Below are 18,838 nucleotides of genomic sequence, written 5' to 3' on the forward strand. Positions count from 1 at the left end.
CAACTACTTTACGTTGATCAATTCGAAGTCTAAATTATTAATAAAATTAATAAACACTCACATTGAGAATATTTTTATCAGAAGAATGTAATAAAATGCTTTAAAAATATCATAAAAGATCAAATTTATATTTCAACTTGACTAGTTAATGATTGAGTCGATACCGATGACACTTCAAATACAAATTTGAAGTGAATTTGAATTTGCCCGAAGTTCAAACAGCTGTTACCAACGTAATGACAGACACGTCAAAAACTAAGTTTTTTCATGTTTTCTTTCTCAAAAACCTCGTAAGCTAATGTTTTTTTATAAAGAAACGAAATCTCCGATAAATTTTCTTCACGATATAAACTTTTCCGAAGCTCCAAGACCGTGCAATTTTTTCACAATTAATACTATTGTGAGCCCTCTCACAGGGTACCGTGTTAAAAACTCAAAATTGTAAATTTTGCTCCGCAAGAGGCCCTGGAACTGTGCTTACCGTGATCAGGGGACCTTAAACTATCATTTACCGTAAAAAAAGTGAAGCTTCACCGTACTTTATCGAACGGGCGAGCTACTTTAATCGATTCGTTTATCTCAATTGCTAAAATATTTTAAAAAATTGTCTAAATTAAATGAATGAGACTCGAGACCTGTTTGCATTTCGTTGATTCCGGCGATCTTTCGCTGAGCGATTTTTTCGGACAGCCGTTTGGTGAGCCTTGAGGACTTTTCATCAGCGAGGACTCTTCATTAATTTTCGAATTTCTCGGCGAGCCAACAATTTGAAAGTTTTGTTTGGATTGCGGAGAATCATTTTGGGAGGAGGATCCACTCGACACGGGACTTCCGTTCCAAGTTTTTTTAGCCGGAATTGGATTAGCCTCGCCGTCCCCGGAACCGCGAGCGTGACGCAATTTCCGAGGCGGCACAGGCGGCGGCACCGATGGCAATTCCGGTGGAATTTTTTTTTCGCACTTCGCTGTATTCTCCGGCGGTGATTTGAGCTCCGCACTCACGACTTCCGGCCTCAGAGCGCCCCGACATCTGACGAGCAATTTTATCACCAACTGCGACTCTTTCAGAAGTCTGACACAGTCTAGACGACTCATGTGGGTCACTGGAACTCCGTCGATCGACAGTACCTGTTTAATGTTAACGACAATCTTTATTCGCCATTATTACTTTAAACCCGAATCTCATCATATTATTTCTCAACAGAAATTTGTCACTTTCCAATCAACCAAAAACTCTTTTTCCCTCATAATTCTGACACAAATTACTGTGATCGATTACATCGAACAGGAAAACGAAATGATCGCTCACCACGAACTTAAAAGTAGCTTAAAATATTGTGAGAAAAACCATAAATAAGATTATAAAAACGTTCTTTCTTCTCAGAAATTGAAAATCATATTTTTATGAGAACTTGAATGTCATCGAATGAGCGTTGAAATGGAAATCGACGAAGAGCGTTTGGATGCCGTCGTGAGAATAATTCTACGAACCTCATCACCTTCGCCAATGGTTCCCCACGAGCATTTGGCTCTGCTCGCAGGGCTCTGTTCGGCGCAGCTTTGTACGAAAAGTCTTTTGACTTTTTCGGCATTTTTAGCGCCTCCCTCGAATTTGAGACCGAAGCCAAGTGGTTCACCGGGAAGTCTGAAAACTTCGACCTCTTCCTCCGGATGCACGTCCGAGTTACTGATCACACTGGCAGGCATTGAAGCATCATTTTGCAGAAGATTCTTTTCTATCGTACCGATCGAAAGGACCGTCACAAAGTTGTCAGCTGTCATCGGTTGCTGATTATTTCCAACGCTGACGACGGTCACGAAATCGGGCTCGTTTTTCGAGAGCTCCTTTTGCCTGAAATTACACGCCGTCGCCGAAGCCATTTCTCCGAGTTTTTCGTCGCCGGCCCGAGATCACGTCCTCAATCCGATGTGCCATTCATCGCTCCTGGATGCACTCTCCCTCGCAGCTCTTCGCCTTTGATCTTTATACACGACGAAATCTTGCGCTCCGCTACTTCCTGTAAACGAGGACAAATGCATTAAACGAATTCTCACTGTTCCAGTGAACTACAGAAATATCAAGTCCCGTTGAAATGGGCCACCGATAATCAGCCTAATCTCAGTACGAAGTGGAGTTAATTAATAATGAGACGGGCATTGAAAAGACCATTTTCACGAATTTTTTTAACCGGTGTAAATTATAAATATTTGATTCAGCAGTCTTCGTACGGAAAAATGGGGGTGAAGACAGGTCCAAAAAAAATTGGGTGCGCCCCGTTGCGATAAAATCTCTGGAATGGATGATGAGAGAAAAAAAATAAAAATCGTTTTAGATTCAATAGGTAGTTTTTCAAAAACCACAAAATGCCGGCCATTTTTCCGAAAACTACGAAAAAGCACGTTTTTTTCATCGTTTTCTGCAAAAAAAAAATAATTCTGCTGACACAAAGAACACGTGGTAAAATTTTGGTAAAGATCGGTTGAATAGTTTCGGATCAACGAGCCGTTGAAAAACGTAATTTTGAGAAAAACGCGTTTAAAAAAATGCGGGTACGCGGTACCGCACTGGGCGGCGCGTATTAGCGCGCTCAGACAGCCAAGTAAACGTCGCTCAAAAGTTCACTTGGACTGCTCAGGTCTATATAAAATTGTAGTTTCATACTTTTAAATATACTTTCGAAAAATGCAATGAAAAAATCGATTTTTTGAAAATTCTAATTAGGTTAGAAGAGACTAAGTGAATCAATTAAATTTCCTGGCCCGAGGAATCATCTTCGTTTCCGCGAAAGAAGGATCGTATCTTCCACGCTTTCCACTGCGATCATTTTCCCCTTAGTTTTCGAACAGCTTTCCAGAAACGTTGACGACGCGCATTAACGAAGGAATATTCGTGTCGAAAAAAACAGAGTGTAAAAAAAAGGAACGAGACTCCGTAGGACGAATAGCGAAGAAACTTTCGAGCTTTCCAGCTAATGCCCTGGAGAGATTGCGGATTCGAGCTCCCGGTATCGTATAAATAATGGCATACAAGAATTTCATTTAATCGATATGTATGCACGCGAGAAAGTATCGATATTTTTATCTCGAACAGGCAGCAGCATCTCGCCGCATAAAGCGCATCCTGCGCGCGATCTCATCTCGTAGAATGTGAGAAGTAGAAAGTATAGAAATTGACCCCGTGAGGTTTGCAGAGAGCGAAAAAAATGAGGGATGGAGGGGAGGGTCACTGTCAAGTAATCGATTGGATGGCGTGTATGCATACGAGGAGTCGGCGAGAGAGACAATTTAGCTCTCCAGTCCCCCGTCCTTCCGAGAGAAACGGCTGAGTAGTTACGGACTCGTCAGCCTTAATAATCAGACGCACGCGAACCCATTTTCCGTTTTTCCCCGTCTCCGGGTCCGATCCCTAAATACTTTATCTCATTTTTATCTGGATTGAAATATTTGGAAGAGTAAACAAAGTGTGTGAGCGTTTTGGGCCTCTGAGTCGAAGGTGCTCACGCGCAAAAAGCACTGTTATCGCTTGATTATTCATGGCGCATAAATCAACTCGTTTCCTCCGAGTGAATGGAGCCGAGATGCGATTAATCGATTCGACGAATATCCCACGACGTTCGCTCATCTAACTATATTTCCATGGAAACGGAACAGTGTCGTTAGCCTGCCCGCAGAGAAACAGTGTGGGACGGAATAAAAGTTTCGAATCTAAGCTGCTGCGCGAGAGAAAAAATATTAAACAAACATATAATCGTTGGAATGTTGTACAACGTGAATATTTTTTACTCCTCGCATGTACGTACGTTCATATCGAGACACACATCCACGCATTTTCGTGTGTGTTTATTACGGAGACGAATCGATACGCGAGCATGTATGCGTATACGTGAAATAAGTTGCTCCGTTGCTTTGCGGATCTCACGGGCGAGGAAGGTTGGATAAAAAAACGAAATGAAAAGAAAAATTTCGTCGTGGAACACACCGCGAGATACCTGTTGGTCGAGGAGACGAGGAGATGGAGAGTACGAGAGAAGAAACGATCGTACAAGTGCTCGGGCTCGCGTGTAACGGAATTCATAGCCCCCGGGAAAGGGGAAGAGAGCGAGGGAGAAAGAAAAAAGACAGAGAACCGTCCGAGAGCGCCGCATTCTCGATTCTCGATGCGAAACTCTCCAGAGAACACGGTTCTTCGTCTTGTCTCGAGCTCGCCGGTGTCTGAACCTCCATCGATTCGAACCCAATCGCCTGCTTGCGCGACCAAATACAAATATCGAGTTATTTCATACTCTCGGAAATGAGCAAAGACTTTGGGCAATCGTAAACCTTTCGGACTGATCGTTTCACATTTTTTCATGTTTGTATGTGCTAAAAATATTTTTGAGGGTCGATGTTAACCCGCAGACAACACGCTGGTGCAAATTTGCGTCCACGAAAATGAAATAAAAAAAAAAACAGGCGCTTTCAAAATTCCTTTCTCCAATTTGGCCATTTTTCTATACAGTACAAGTTTATTTTTCAATTTTTTAAATGATTGTAATCGATTATACTAAGAATTGTTACCCCTATAAAGTCACGTTGTAAGATCAATTCCATACATTCGTGGATGAAATAAAAACAACGATTTGAAAAATCCAAGTGCAAATTTGCACCGAGCTCAAAGGGAGTGTGGTGTCTACGGATTAACCGCAGATTTTCCATTGTTTGCATGGAGAATCTATCGAGTTTTGATCGATTTCAAATTTCACGATTTCTTGGGGTATAAAAATTTTCAAAGTTCCGGCTCGAAGTATGTTTTGTTTGCGGTTCTGAATTTTGGTAAATGAGTCACTGTAGACGGTGTGGGAGTGGCAAAAGCCAAATCGAGTTTCATCCATGCGGGTATCGATGCACGATGGAGATTAGTCCGAATTGCATCAATTTATTGTCCGGCTTTTGCACTGATGAAATTTTGTGAAAGTGCAAAAAATTGCAAGTGGACCAGGATAGTTTCGTTCGAGGCTTTTTTCGAGCCAGCGGTGCGAAAAATTACGAAATTCCGTCAGCCCGTTGAACGTGAACGCTTTTCCTATTACGTCGGTGAATAAATAAAATAAATATTCCAGAGCTATAAAAAGAATTCAAATTTTCCTGCTTAATTAAACGAAACTCCGGCGCATATATTTGAATTCGAATGAAACAGATTTCTCCAGTCAAGTAAACGACTTAAATCCTCTCCCGATTCATTCGAATTCGATCAAATATATTTATCGTGTTAAATTAAATCGGTTTCACTGCTCAATTAAATGCATTTTTCACGTCCTATTTACACGAATTTTCATAGCCTTTCGGGTCCCCGTTTCCCAGCGCTCGTTCCGTTGCATAAATTTTTTCCATTTTTTTCTCAGTCCTTTCTTCTTATTCGATGCCATTAAATTCGAGGCCTGTGCGGAAGGGAATTCCGTCATTTTCGTGACTCGAATCAATATTTTCTCACCGAGTAATATCGAGCTAAACAAACGACTAAACAATTTATAGAAAAAAAAAGCTTTCCCCAAGTTTCTCAACGAGTTTTTTGCTCATTTACGAAATATTTTTTCACAGCGAATTTTATCGCTCCCACGTCTCCCTGACAAAGATGTCGAGGTTGATAAATTCCGACAAACTTTTGCCTCCCACCAGCCGAATAGATCGACTTCATCGAGTTTTTTAATCCAGCACCAACGAGGAAGCGAAATCGAGGCAATTTTAATTTGCTCGATTTTCTAACGATTTCGAACGACTTTTCGTTATCGGAGTGCAGGAAACATTGTGCAAGAATGCACTCTGCCGCGAATACAGAACCGGTGGGTTCTGCGCGTTGTGTAAAAAAAAGGATATGTTCCGCGCGCCTGACGAGCTCGCGGATTCCAGGCCATACGGAGCGTAAACTTCCAATAAGAAGCCCTCGACGCGATCTTGTGTAGTTTTAAGTACTGTGCTCTCGATACGGATAACACTCCAATTTATATATGCGTATATGTGTATAATGGAACGTAACGACCGTGTGCAGATGCCATTAGCACAATTCGCTTTAATTGAGAATACGTAATTGAAACCCCCCCCCCCGTCGATATAATCGAATCGACTTTCCTCTACATTTTCCTTCGTTCGCAGCAGGGCCTGTCATTTTCTCATGCATTTGTTCCACTTAATTACGAATTTTACTGAGTCAGTGGATTTATAACTGGAGCGAAATGAGGAGGCTTGAGGTTCGTCGAGAGACTACAAAAATATTTAAATTCACGCGTGTTCACGGATCTTCGCAGTCTTTCGATTTTCAAAAATCCCTCGACCCTTTCCATCACAGAATTTTCGTTTTATTTCACATAGAAAAATAAATTGAAAGTTTCGGTCGAGCGAAACATCAGCGAAGTTCTTTTTATGCTCCGATGCTTCCAAGACCGAGCAGAGATTCGTCATAGTGTCAGTGGACTATTGCGAAATTAGGTAAATTTGGAAATGACTTGACGTTGTTTTTGTCCCAGTGATCAATGGACGTCGTTGGATTGATGAAAGGATTAAAAATAGCAACGAAGCGTTAAGTTACGTGAAACGTCATGATTTTTTTTCCACCGGTTACAAAGAAACGTGTGTGCTTGCTGTGTACAGCAGGTAAATACGATATCCGTTCTATTTCCCAGCCCCATTGTTGATGGAGGAAGTGTGCACGCGCGTGGTGCTGCCAGCGAAAAGTACGTTTACATGGCCACGTATATATCATGCGAAACGATAGATCCCTAACTCAGTTCTACGCTGGAGCAGCAGCCCTCGGAGAGATACGAAAGTTTTTCAGTCCAGCAACGGAGTGGCGAGCTCTCCTCAGGCTGAGATTCTTACGCAATGATCTTTGACGTCGTTTGTTCTCGTTGAGACAAGCCTAATCTCCATTATACGATCGAAGCAGCAGTAAATTGCGATCGAAAATTTGCTCGTTAGCGAGCCAAAACAATGCGTTCATTATTTCCGGCTGCGTCGTACGCGATTGTGAGTTTTTCGGGGGCGTACGCTCCGTCCCAATGTTTTCGTCCGCACGAAATGACATCTTTGCTATTTTGCGGGGGCGTTACGCGTGAAAATTTGGACGACTTTCTCCGTTTCCAATTTTTCGCCGATCTTGCGTCGGAGATATTGAAAGGACTCGCAGACTTTCGTTCGAACTTTATCGCCCTCGTCGTTTCAGCAACGAAATTGATGTCGCAGCGCTATTAATGTTAATCCAAACGTCTCGCGTACACGTGAAGAAGCTTCCCTCGCGCGCGCTCCAACTTTCTCGCTATTACGAATAATTGCGGGAGTTAGCGAGAGCGTATAAACACATGTATATAGATTTGCACGCAGAAATATGAGCCTCGTATGTATAAGCGTGGAAATCAACGAGCTCTCGAACAAATGCACGCGGCGCTGTATACGTATATATCGATAATACGCTTCGGCGGGAATGGACATGATGATTTTCTACCAGCCGACGGTTACCGAGTGCGCGGGAATATTTACACTGCGGTCACGGGGCCAGGAATTCACGGGCTATTAAAAATGGAAAATGTCAAGGAGCTAGAAAAAATGGGCTTTTTTGTCCGCACGTTATTCAACGCAATATTTCCTCATGACTCTTAGCGTCGTTTCTGTATCGTTCTTCAACGATTTGTCAAAATAATGATGATTATATTGATAAATAATTGAACCTCCCGAAGGAAAGCAGCGATCGCGGGATCGTCGTTTTCTCTTTGCTCAGGACTATGACATTTGAGAGTAATGTAGGTCAGTACGGTGAAATACGGGGCAATGGGACAGTTGAGATTCTCGAGATTATTATCGATCCGCTATCGCGATCTCAATCGCGCACTTAATCATCGCCGGCCGTTAACTGACTTCCGTGTTTCTCGAATTTGTCGCCCCTCGCGCGATGCGAACTGCAGAACTCATTTGAGAGCTCGGGGTTAAAAGTGGAGAGGAAAATCTCCGCGGATAAAGAGACTCCGCGAGCTCTCCTCCGATCGGGGGATTCGGAATCGACGGAGTTGGGAGTCAACTTATAAGATTTTTGTATTTCCGTTCAACCGCGAAATTGGCCTCCGGTGTTTGTACTTTCTAACTCGAGATATGGTGCAGCAAATACAAAATTTGCGATTGAAACGAGTGGTTTTTAAAGCGATTTAAATTCGTGAGGAAAAGCCCACTAACGAAGTGAAGAGTCTGAAAAATCTACGAGAATCCGACTCCTTGGACGTCTGTCCGCGGCTCAAATCGAGCTCACCGATAACTTCAAGCGCTAATTGTTCGCGAACTGCAGCATAAATGACACGTGTCTGTTGCGATAGAGCCAAAGCCTGTTTGCTCCGAATAATAGACCCGGAAATATGCGTCTTCGCGAGAGACACAACAAGTAAATGACGTCGAGACGGTCTCCCGAGAAGCCGTACACGAATGATATACGTAAAAGGATAAAACGCATGAGCCCGCTGCCCCCTCCCTCTTTACCCTTTATCGAGAGAGACCTAGGCCGACTGCATTCCATGCGCTCTCCGCACACAATGTAGTACGTTGAATATACGTGCATAGATGACATGACATTACGTTATTTTTCTTGGGTATAAAAATTCTAGCACGAGTTCGATCGAAACTCGAATGATTTTTGATAAAATCAAATTGAAACGGGATTACTTTGAATGGAGCGTTGAATTGGGCGTGACGAGACGCCGGAAAAGCGTGCCAAGCGCATGCAGCTGCAGTTAACTATGAAATCTCAGTTAAGAGCGTGATTTATCATCGCGGGTTCATGAATTATGAAAATAGAATGAAATGTGATAAAGAATGATTTTGATAACCTCATTTGCACCGGGAGGCAATAAAAGCAGTTAATTAACGGAGAGAACGAGTGCCGCTCGCGGATGCTGACTCAATTAAAGTCCTGCGCATATTGATGGTCAATTTCATTGAAAAATTCCATGCCCCCGTCACGTACGAACAATAAACTCGGCGACTTTCTTTACGGAGATTACAACCGGAGTAATTTTAGGAATTTTAGTCAGCGAAATGATCATCGGAGATGCGGAGAAAATGATTGGGCCAGATATCCGTGGCCCCGATTGCGGCCCTCGGTTGCACTGTTCGGTGGAATTTCTTAAAAATGTCATCACACACCTGCGCAACGGCGGTTTCTCGGGCCCCGTTTCATCGCCACCTTCCCGCGCGGTGTCTTCACCCCGAGATGAATAACGTTCTCACCCTTTCTTCGATTCCATGCTAATTTCACCGGCTCCACCGAGCGTGCGAACTTCCAAAAAAACTAGTTGAACGAGGATTTGGAAAAAACTCGGGCGAGCCGAACGAAAGCGCTTAATTGCGCGAGTTGGGCAGGCCTCCCCGCAGGCGGGAGGGGGGGGGGGGGCGGTGGCTCACCTTCGCGCAGCATTAAATTTCACGTGCGGAATATAATATGAGAAGGAGGGAGGTCAGAAAATGAGATACTCGTGAGACGAGCGAGAAGGGACGAGATTTACGGAGGAAAAACGCTCGAACGACGGACTAAAATCGAACTTCGAGATTCTGTGCAACGAAGTTATGAAAACGGAGCGCGTCAACGCTCCGTGGAAAAACAAACACGGAAAAAACGACGGTAAATGTGACCAGGGACAAAACAACTAACGAAATTCGCAACTCGCAGAATACTGCACGGCCAAGCCCCTCGTAATTACGCTCATTAGCATGCTTAGCCGATCCTCGAAACAGGAAAGTAAAAAAGAGAGGATGAAAGATCCGAATCTCTAGCCGGTTAGAATCTCGTGCACGCGAGTGCACATTCATCTCGCACTATACGAGAGATTAACGTAAGCGTATTTCACGCATTCTCTTAACTCACCACAGATTATTTACGAATCGTTTGAAATGTGACGTTGAGAATCTATTATATACACGTACATTTACTCATGCATAAATATACATTTATATACAGGATTCGAAAGGTGCAGAGACGAGTCGATGGGAGGAGACGTAATCCGCAAGTTCCACGCACACATACACGCACGTGTCTCTCCGTATTCGGAGCTTGCACTTGTCGCTGATACTATATCCGTGGAGTTTAAAAAACGTGATTTTTCGGATGTTCGAGTTTATCAAGTCCCGACATCAATGAATTTATTATAAAATCATCGTCGGCGGATCCGGTCAATTTTTTCCTTCTCTCTCCATCGCTCTCGATGTTATTTCAGTTTTCAAATCGATTTTAATGTTAAATCCATTGGATTTGGCTCGCTTCGGTGAATCGCGGAATCAAGATTTTGACGGAATGTACATGAAACACTGTACGGAGACGTGCATCCGAGAGAACGGGCGTCGCTGGACTGACGCGAGGGGCCCGAGCCGGTAGGCCTCGACTTTCTTCTTTCGTGCTCTCTGCGGATTCTATATACCGTTTATACACATATATATGTGTGTTAAGGTATATACAGAGAGATAATTTACTGTAGTTTGCTCCTGCTGAGCTTCGGAGGATCGCCTGTTTCATTACAAACACCGCTCACCTAAGTGGCCATCGGCCTCGTCTCGTCACTGATCGCGCCAGTAAAGATTTTCACCTGACCGCCCCCGCGGATATTTTCACGCGGTGGACACGCTCCGATCGCGAGATTAAATCGAGCGGAACGACCTCCGGGGGGCTGAGCCTACAACTTTTCTCGCAACTCCGATACGTGCGTTGAAATTTTCATCGCAATTCGTTAGATTAGCGAAGAAAAAGTGATCGCGATACTTCCGGTGGTGGAATAAAGTGACTGGAATACCTCGAGTCGATGGAATGGGGATGAAAAATTGTGGGCGAAAAATGAGAAAGAATCGTCTCGGCTGACTTCTCTTTGCGATCATCTGAAAATTAAAAAAAATAACAACTTTTTGTTTTCTTTCGTTTAATTATACAGTCTCTGAGTGATTAAACAGATTTTACTCGATATGTCCTGTATTTATGCTCTATGTGTAATAAATGAGGTATACTAATCTTACCGGTCTTGGAACAGAGCATTAGTTGCTGCTGCTGCTGCTGCTGCTGACCCACTCGTGCCTATACGCAGTGTCCCTCTTGTAAAAACCTGTTGAGCCTAGAGCTACGGAGATTGAGAGAGAAAGAGGAAAGAGCTGAGAATCGAGAATCTCTCCGGGGCTGATGCTCCTCTATATCTTCTCCCACGTTCTTATATCTTTGTTGCTTCCTCTCTCTTTTTAACTCGCAACTATGACAGCGAAGATGTGTCCCATTTTTAGTGCTGTACGAGGTTATGTGGGATTCGTGAATTCTTCCTTCACTCTTTTTCGCTTACTATTTTTATTCCTAGTTATATTTTATTTTTATTTCATTTCATTTTATTTTCTTTTTATTTTGTTTATATTGCAAAAAGTCCTACTGTGGTATTTTTTGTCTTGTGCCCTTTAGGGTGCTTGGACGAAAATATACAATCAATCGATCTCTCTCTCTCTCTCTCTCTCTCTTTCCTCCTCGGATACATTGGATACAACGTAGTACTGAAAATTTTCGAAAATCTAGGCTCCCAAAAAAAGGGTTATTGGTAAGTAAACGTTTGAAAATTCAAGTCGCATTACGTTTTTTTTATTATTGCTTCTATCGTGCTGGTTATTTATTTTAGTGAATTTGATGCACACTTTTTAATGACACACAATCTTTTGTATGATTAATACGACAAACGTGCTTGGATTAAAAATTATGGAATGTTCTTTCTTCTCCTTTTGGATGATGATGCCGATGTGAAGAAGGCGACACGACTTCGATTTTTCGATTTCTTGAATTTTAGCATTTGATGTACAACGAGTTCGATTAAGAATACCAGCAGCGCTGTAACGTAACCGGTAATTGCGATGATCAGCAAGTGTTTATGCAAAGAAATCATGCTCTGTTTATCTTCAGTTTTGTTTTCGTCTTCTTCCGCATGTTCGTTCTTGGTCAAAGTAATTTTTGCATCAGCATACAGTTTCTGAATCAGTCCAGCTCTATGCATTCGCCGTATGATGTCATCGATTTTGGAGCGATAAGGGCTCCTCTTGCCTATTAGAAATGCGACATTGTCCGACCAGAAATGTATGTTCGCGATTTTCAGTTTTTTTTTTCCTCCACTGTTACTTCGTGAAATCGCCACCTCAGCTCTTGCTTTGTCCATCAAACAAATTATATTTTTCTCTACAGCTGCCCGTCGTGGACAAAGCATCATGTTCCCCGAGTCAACATGGGTTTTCTTCATCAAATTCTTCATGGCGTTTCCGGGTTTGTAAAAAGTTCTGTTGAAGTCGAACAGGCTGATTATCGGCGTGAATCCTGATCGAGTGAGACTCTCGATCGAATCGAACTCCATTTCACTCGTCTTCTCTAAGCTCAGGTTCGTAAGGGCGGTGTAAATAGAAGACGAAAAAATGCAGGATACAGTGAGCAAGGACACGAACAAGATTCGCTCGACATTTTTTTGTGATGGTCGAGCATCGAAAGCTCCGATTAGAATGTTCGCAATATTGAGAGGATTCCAAACAGGAGAAGTTAGTCCAAGCACACGACTTACAATCCAGTATATCAAAATGATTGCACTGAAGAAACAAAAGGAGTAAATATGCGATGTCGTCGTGTGTGATCGAGGTGCACTCAAGACTGGTACAATTGCACAAAATTCGGCGATTCTTATGGAAGTAGTTTGTAACGATCCGTACTTGCCTGAAATATCTCGCGTTGACAAATAAGAATGTAAATCCATTTGCTGAAGTTCCCCCAGGTGATACGTCCAATCCTGAACATTAATCGATTTATTTCGTTCTTCAATGGGCTTTGTCGGGAGAAATTTTAAAGATGCGTTCATTCTATCGGCTATAGCGTAGAGCAGATCCATATTTGCACCACCAACTTTAATAGGCTCATCGAATTCATTAAACTTGGCGATTGTAAATGGCTCGGAATCAACGGCTCTGATTCTGAGCGGGTATCCGTGCATGTTGTCCAATTTTTTAGGAAACAGAAGAATGTTGCTTTCAGACCATTCACATTTTGTGTATTTCTTCGCGAAAGGATTGAACTGGTGAATAATTGATGGACTCAATTGATAGCGTTCCGGTTCTAACGTTCGTGGCTCTTTTGGTTCGACCCACTCGACAACTGTGAAATCCAACAACTTCTTTGTCCAAGCATGTTCTAACAAATCCTCAAAACTGTCGGTCAATTCTTCATTAACGATCAGAAACAAAAATTTGGAATTGTAGTGGAAAGTTGCCATGTTTGCCACAGCGTTGACGAACCTTTTGGACGGTGGAGTGGGCGGCGTATCAGAAGATCCATGGACGAGCAGAAAAAGCGTTGCACCAGAACCGATCCCATAAGAATCCTCGTAGTCGTTGTTCGATGGTGAATCGTTTGTTTGATCAGGGTCTTTCTCGATGTTGATACCCCGAATGGTAATTTCTTTCTCCAACTTTTTCCGAATATCATTTACCGTTCGACTCGTTATCGTTTCATTTTCCATTAAATTAGTCAAAAATGCCACTTGACGAGCTCCCGAATCCTCGGCAATGTACCGTGTCAAATGGTCTACCCAGTTCGAACTTTTGACACGGGTCCAGACGAGCACGAAGTAGAGAAACGCCAAAATAATCCGGGTAATATTCATTGTGCAATTTTGATTGTTATTCCGTTCCCAGATCCCGTTAACGCACACGATGACACGTAAGCGATTGACCTATCGCCTTCAAATTATTTACGTACAGACCGAATAAAAACAGCTAACAAAGTCCAGCGAACGAAGTGTCCAAACCGACTAGAGGAATTGGAAAATGCACAGTAGGTAATGCAGCAAGTTCCATCCAAAATCAATATTAATTGGCTAATAATCTACGTGCTGTAAGTGAATAGGCTTTCTATCCGTTTGTTGCATTGCGTATAGATAAAATCGTGAAAAGGCCTTAAAAGGCATGATAATATCAGTCCCGTTTTTTCTCATCACAGTCGAACACGCAACGACGAAATTCACTCGCAGAACGTGTATGGAGATTCCACAAAGTATGGTAGAGAAGAAACCTTCGCCTCCTAAGCTGCAGCTTATCAATTCGATATACATGATAATACTTTTAGCGTAAATGCGTGCGTAGCCATTTCCTGTATACAATGTACGATTATAATAACCATACGTTTTGTCCAACTGCAAAAAACATATTTCTGGACGAATGCACCTTTCATCTAATATCGTATCCATTGCAACGAATCTTTTCGAGTGCACCGATGCCACTAGCGTGCTTTCATAAGAATATGAAAAGATGTTATTTCCATGTTCTCAGTATTGGTGTTAATATGAACGAGACAACACGGTCTCTTCGATTTTTTGATTTCTTGAATTTTAGTATTTGATGAACAACGAGTTCGATTAAGGTAAGAGTCGCGCGACTCTATGGTCAAATGACTATTTATTAATCGTCGAAATAAAATAGGTTATAAGAAAGGTTTTCTGTATTGAATAAATCTTGGGGCAATTTTAACTGTATTCGTATAAATTTATACAAGATCATGTTTAATAATTTATGATTAGAAATATCTTACGATTGCTTATTTGACCCGGTTTTTCAATATATACATATATATATGTATACATTCTTAACGTTGCGAAGTATATCGAGCCACTTCATGGCAGTCGATCTCCTGCCATTTTCTGAGTTTTCATCGAGATTATTTTAAAAATTCTCTTCGAATTAGTCGATGGTCCTATATTTTTATGGTCACATTAGAATCTTTATAATATAATCTATGAGGAGCAATTTTAACATAAACTATATCTAATCGATAAGGAAATGAATTCTGCAATCATAGTGTTGGCGGGATGGGTTTCTCATACGATGCCGTGTTATATTTCTATTTTTGATCGTAAATTTCTTGATATAATCTTCGGTAACCTATTAAATCCTTTAGCCATATGAAAGTTTATCACGTAAAAATGATATAATTTAAAAATCACGAGTTCGTCTAATATCAATTGTCGCGCGACTCCTACCTTAAGAATACCAGCATCGATGTAACGTAACCGGTAATTGCGATGATCAGCAAGTGTTTATGCAAAGAAATCATACTTTGTTTATCTTCAGTTTTGTTTTCGTCTTCTTTCGCATGTTCGTCTTTGGTCAAAGCAATTTGTGCATCAGCATACAGTTTCTGAATCAATCCAGCTCTATGGATTCGCAGTATGATGTCATCGATTTTAGAACGATAAGGGCTCCTCGTGCCTATTGGAAACGCGACATTGTCCGACCAGAAACGGACATTCGCGATTTTGAGCTTTTTTTTCCTCCACTGTTACTTCATGAAATTGCGACATCAGCTCATGCTGGACAGAGCATCATCTCCCCTGAGTCAACATGGCTTTTCTTCATCAAATTCTTCGTAGCATTTCCGGGTTTGTCAAAAGTTCTGTTGAACTCGAACAGGCTGATTATCCATGATGATTAGTCAAAAATACCACTTGACGAGCTCCCGAATCTTCGGAAATGTACCGTGTCAAATGGTCTATCCAGTTTGAACTCTTGACATGAGTCCAGGCGAGCTCGAAGTAGAGAAACACCAAAATAATATCCGGGCGATATTCATGCCGCAACCCTGATCGCTAGGCCGTGTTTTTCAGAGGCAATTTTACCATATTTAAAAATACTTATGAAATTATGTCATCGAGTCACCCACATTTGGGTATCAGAAGTTAGAACGACTAAAATTTCTAACAGGCATTCTGTATATCCGTATATGCATATATAGACACATTTGCACATAATAGTGACAGTTGAATAAATAATTAAAGAAAACACGTTTAAGGATATATTGCACAGGCGATACGATGTTGCCATGCTAAACCATGCTAAAAACATAAAAAAATTCAAAATGATAAGAATTTTATAAAATTTGGTGAACATATTCTTTAGTGGCAAATTTGACAATACAAATTTTTTAAGATTTTTCTTCTGTACAGTTATCGAGTAATTGATCACTAAAGTTCACGTGTATAAGCATAGCGTTTCCATATATATAGGTATACATTCCAGGCATAAGAAATCTGCTTTAATGCGTAATTACTCGATAACTAAGCAGAAGAAAATTTTGAAAAAATTTGTGTTTTCGCACTTGATGTTGAAGAACATTATCACCAAATTTGATCAATTTCTAATTATTTCGACTTTTGTATCATTCACCCTTAAAGTAAAAATATGCAGCAATTACCTCAGTAAATTCCTACCAAGCGCCAATATCAATTGGAAAATAATTCGCTGCTACGATCCCTAAACGTAAAGCTAATACTTTTCCGGTGCGCGAAAATCGAATATATTCGCTCCACAGAAGTGAGAAAAAACTCTCTGAAACCGCTCGCCAGATAGCCTCGCCTGCGGTTCGAGTGACAATTGCCCCCACGATTTGAAATAATCTACTTTCCTCCTCTAACAGCGAAACACACTATTCATTCGGTCGTCATACTGGGTACAGATAAAATCTAACTATTTGAAAAGTTGTTTCTAATTTAACTTCACGCGACATTGAAATTCGCTTGTATGGCGTGTCAAGTTTCTACAAAGTATCAATCGTCCGTGCAGAAACGATAAGGACAAATTCACAACAATTTACATTGGCCTAAGTAGGTCAAGCTTTTCAGAGCTTTTTCTCGTTGATCGTTGTTTTTTCTTATCGAAAAGTCTCGCTTTCGGAACGACCACGAACGCATAAAATTCCATCGCACCAGTAGAAAAGAAGCAATTTACTGCTCGCTTGCGAAAGCTTTTTGTCCCTCGTTGTCCGTCGAAGCATCGTTCAATCGCTTTGCAGACACGCATAGATTCCAGCAAAGGAAAAACAAGCGTCGTTCCTACTTTACTCGTGTTTTTTTCCCCCGCAATTTATTCCGTGAATGGAAAGTAAGCCGGTTGTATTTTCGATTTTCTGTACTTCGATACCCGATGAACAACGATCTCGATAACGAATACGAAGAGCGACGCCGAGTAGCCGACGGCGATAACCGTCAGTAAATGTCGATGGAGTTCCGTCTTGTTTTTTTCGTTCTCGTCGGCAATTTCCTCTTCAATATTTTTAGGAGTTCCGTCATCCTCGTCCTTTTCAACACGATACAACCTGTTGATCAATCCAGCACTTTTCATGGCACCAATACGCTCATCTATTTTAAATCGATAAGGCAATCGCCCGTTCAATTGAAAAGCGTAGTTGTCCGACCAGAAGCAAACTTTGGATATTTTAATTTTGTCTTCTTTGCCGCGCCTGCTCCTCGCCACAGCGATGGCAGCTCTCGCTGTATCCATCAAACACGTGATATTTTTATCTCTCGCCGCACGTTTTGCGCAGTGCATCACAGTGAAAGGTTTTTTAAACACAGCGATTTTCTTTTTCAATTTCAGCAAGGGACCTTGAGCACCGAAAAACGTTTTGTTGCAGCTGAAAGGCCCGATTATCGGCTTCAACTCCGAGTCGGCGAGCTCCTTCACCGTGTGGAATTCCTTCGTCTCGAAAGTGTGGATACTGACGTCGGTCATGGCGGTGTAGATGGAGGAGGAGTCGATCGCCGAAATGGCGAGCAGGGTGGCGAATATTATGCGCTCGACGTTTCTACGCGGTTGGCGAGTCACCGAGACGCCGAAGAACAATCGCATGATGTAGAAAACTCCCCAAATCCGAGGGGAAAATCGCAGCGTGCGACTGACCGTCGAGAAGATCAAAACTGTGACGATGCTCAGCGAGAACGCTTTGATCAGGTCCTTGAAGTCCGGGCCCGTGGAGATCTTTTGAACCGGGACAACCGCACAAAAGTCGTCGTAGAGGATCGGGCTCGTACGCAGCGATCGATACGGCGACGTTGCCGAGGCCACCAACAAGTACGAGCTCACGTCGAACCTCTGAAGCACTCCGTTGTAGTGAACGTAATCGTGTTCGCTCTCGAATTTGCTCCTGTCTACTTCGTACGTTGGCTGGAGATATTTCAAAGTGGCGTTCATCGCTCGCGCGACCGTTTGCAGGAGCACGATGTTGGCACCTGCGATTCTAATGGGTTCGCCCCTCTCGTTGAACTTGCCGATGGTGAACGGTTCCGAATCGACGACGCGCACTCGCAACCGGTGTCCCCACATGTCGCTAACTTTGTCAGGAAATAGCGGCACGTCGTTTCCGGTCCACCGGAGCTTTGTGTACTCATTCTTGAAGGGGTTGAGTCGATGAATTGTCGGCAGGTTCATTTGGTAGCCTGCGCTTTTCATGGTTTGGGCTCCCTTCGAATCGACCCACTCGATGATCGTCAAATCTAGCAATCTCAGGCTCCAAGCGTACTCCAAAAACCCCTTAAGACTCTCCGACGCGACTGCGCCGATGGACAACACCAAATATTTAGGTTTGTAGTGCAAAACTGCCATCGCTGCTACCGCCTGAAGGAAGCTTCTCGATGGCAAACTCGCCGGAGCATCCGAAGACTCGTGAACGAGGAGGAACAACGTTGCCGTCGTGTCGGTGTTCGGCGCGCCTTTCGACGGCTTGAAATCTTTCGGCGTGTCGATCTTCCGTACAGGAATTTTGGCCAACAGCTTCATAGAAATATCGTCGATCAAGGGGCTCCGAGTAGTTTCATTACCGCCAAGATTCGTCAGCAACGCGACTTGACGAGCTCCGGAATCCTCGGCTATGTACTCCGTCAGTTCGTCGAGCCAATTCGAACACTCGACTGCATTTACGAGGAGCTCGAACGCGATAAAAGCTCCGAGGATCGCAACGGTCTTCATCCTCGTTTCCTCCTGGTGCTCACGAAGCACGTTCAGCCCGACAGCGA

The 18,838-nt window shown here is 42.6% G+C and overlaps 2 protein-coding genes and 1 long non-coding RNA gene across 4 annotated transcripts in view; 1 reads left to right on the plus strand and 2 right to left on the minus strand.

Annotated features, from left to right (window-relative positions):
* The window catches only part of LOC122412945 (probable serine/threonine-protein kinase DDB_G0282963), a 40,939-nt gene extending 30,890 nt beyond the window's left edge, over positions 1 to 10,049 (minus strand). The window contains exons 1-3 of one of the 2 annotated variants that reach the window (XM_043422946.1): positions 9,933 to 10,049; positions 1,491 to 2,017; positions 636 to 1,127 (exon numbers count right to left, since the gene is read on the minus strand). In XM_043422946.1, coding sequence (XP_043278881.1) covers positions 636 to 1,127; positions 1,491 to 1,880 — 882 coding nt within the window. In that variant the 5' untranslated portion in view covers positions 1,881 to 2,017; positions 9,933 to 10,049. Of the gene's footprint in view, positions 1 to 635; positions 1,128 to 1,490; positions 2,018 to 9,873 lie in introns of both variants that reach the window. The other variant, XM_043422945.1, reaches the window with a different exon arrangement.
* On the plus strand, positions 9,389 to 11,008 carry LOC122412949 (uncharacterized). The gene is made up of 2 exons (XR_006261462.1): positions 9,389 to 9,841; positions 9,967 to 11,008. It is a non-coding gene; the product is annotated as an uncharacterized lncRNA (long non-coding RNA).
* Positions 11,009 to 11,624: 616 nt separating this feature from the next.
* LOC122413994 (uncharacterized) lies at positions 11,625 to 14,307 on the minus strand. The gene has a single exon (XM_043424730.1). The coding sequence runs from the start codon at positions 13,658 to 13,660 to the stop codon at positions 11,723 to 11,725; it is 1,938 nt and encodes a 645-aa protein (XP_043280665.1). The 5' UTR covers positions 13,661 to 14,307; the 3' UTR covers positions 11,625 to 11,722.
* Between the last annotated feature and the right edge of the window lie 4,531 nt (positions 14,308 to 18,838).

The sequence above is a fragment of the Venturia canescens genome, chromosome 7 (assembly GCF_019457755.1).
Source record: "Venturia canescens isolate UGA chromosome 7, ASM1945775v1, whole genome shotgun sequence".
NCBI lineage: Eukaryota > Metazoa > Arthropoda > Insecta > Hymenoptera > Ichneumonidae > Venturia > Venturia canescens.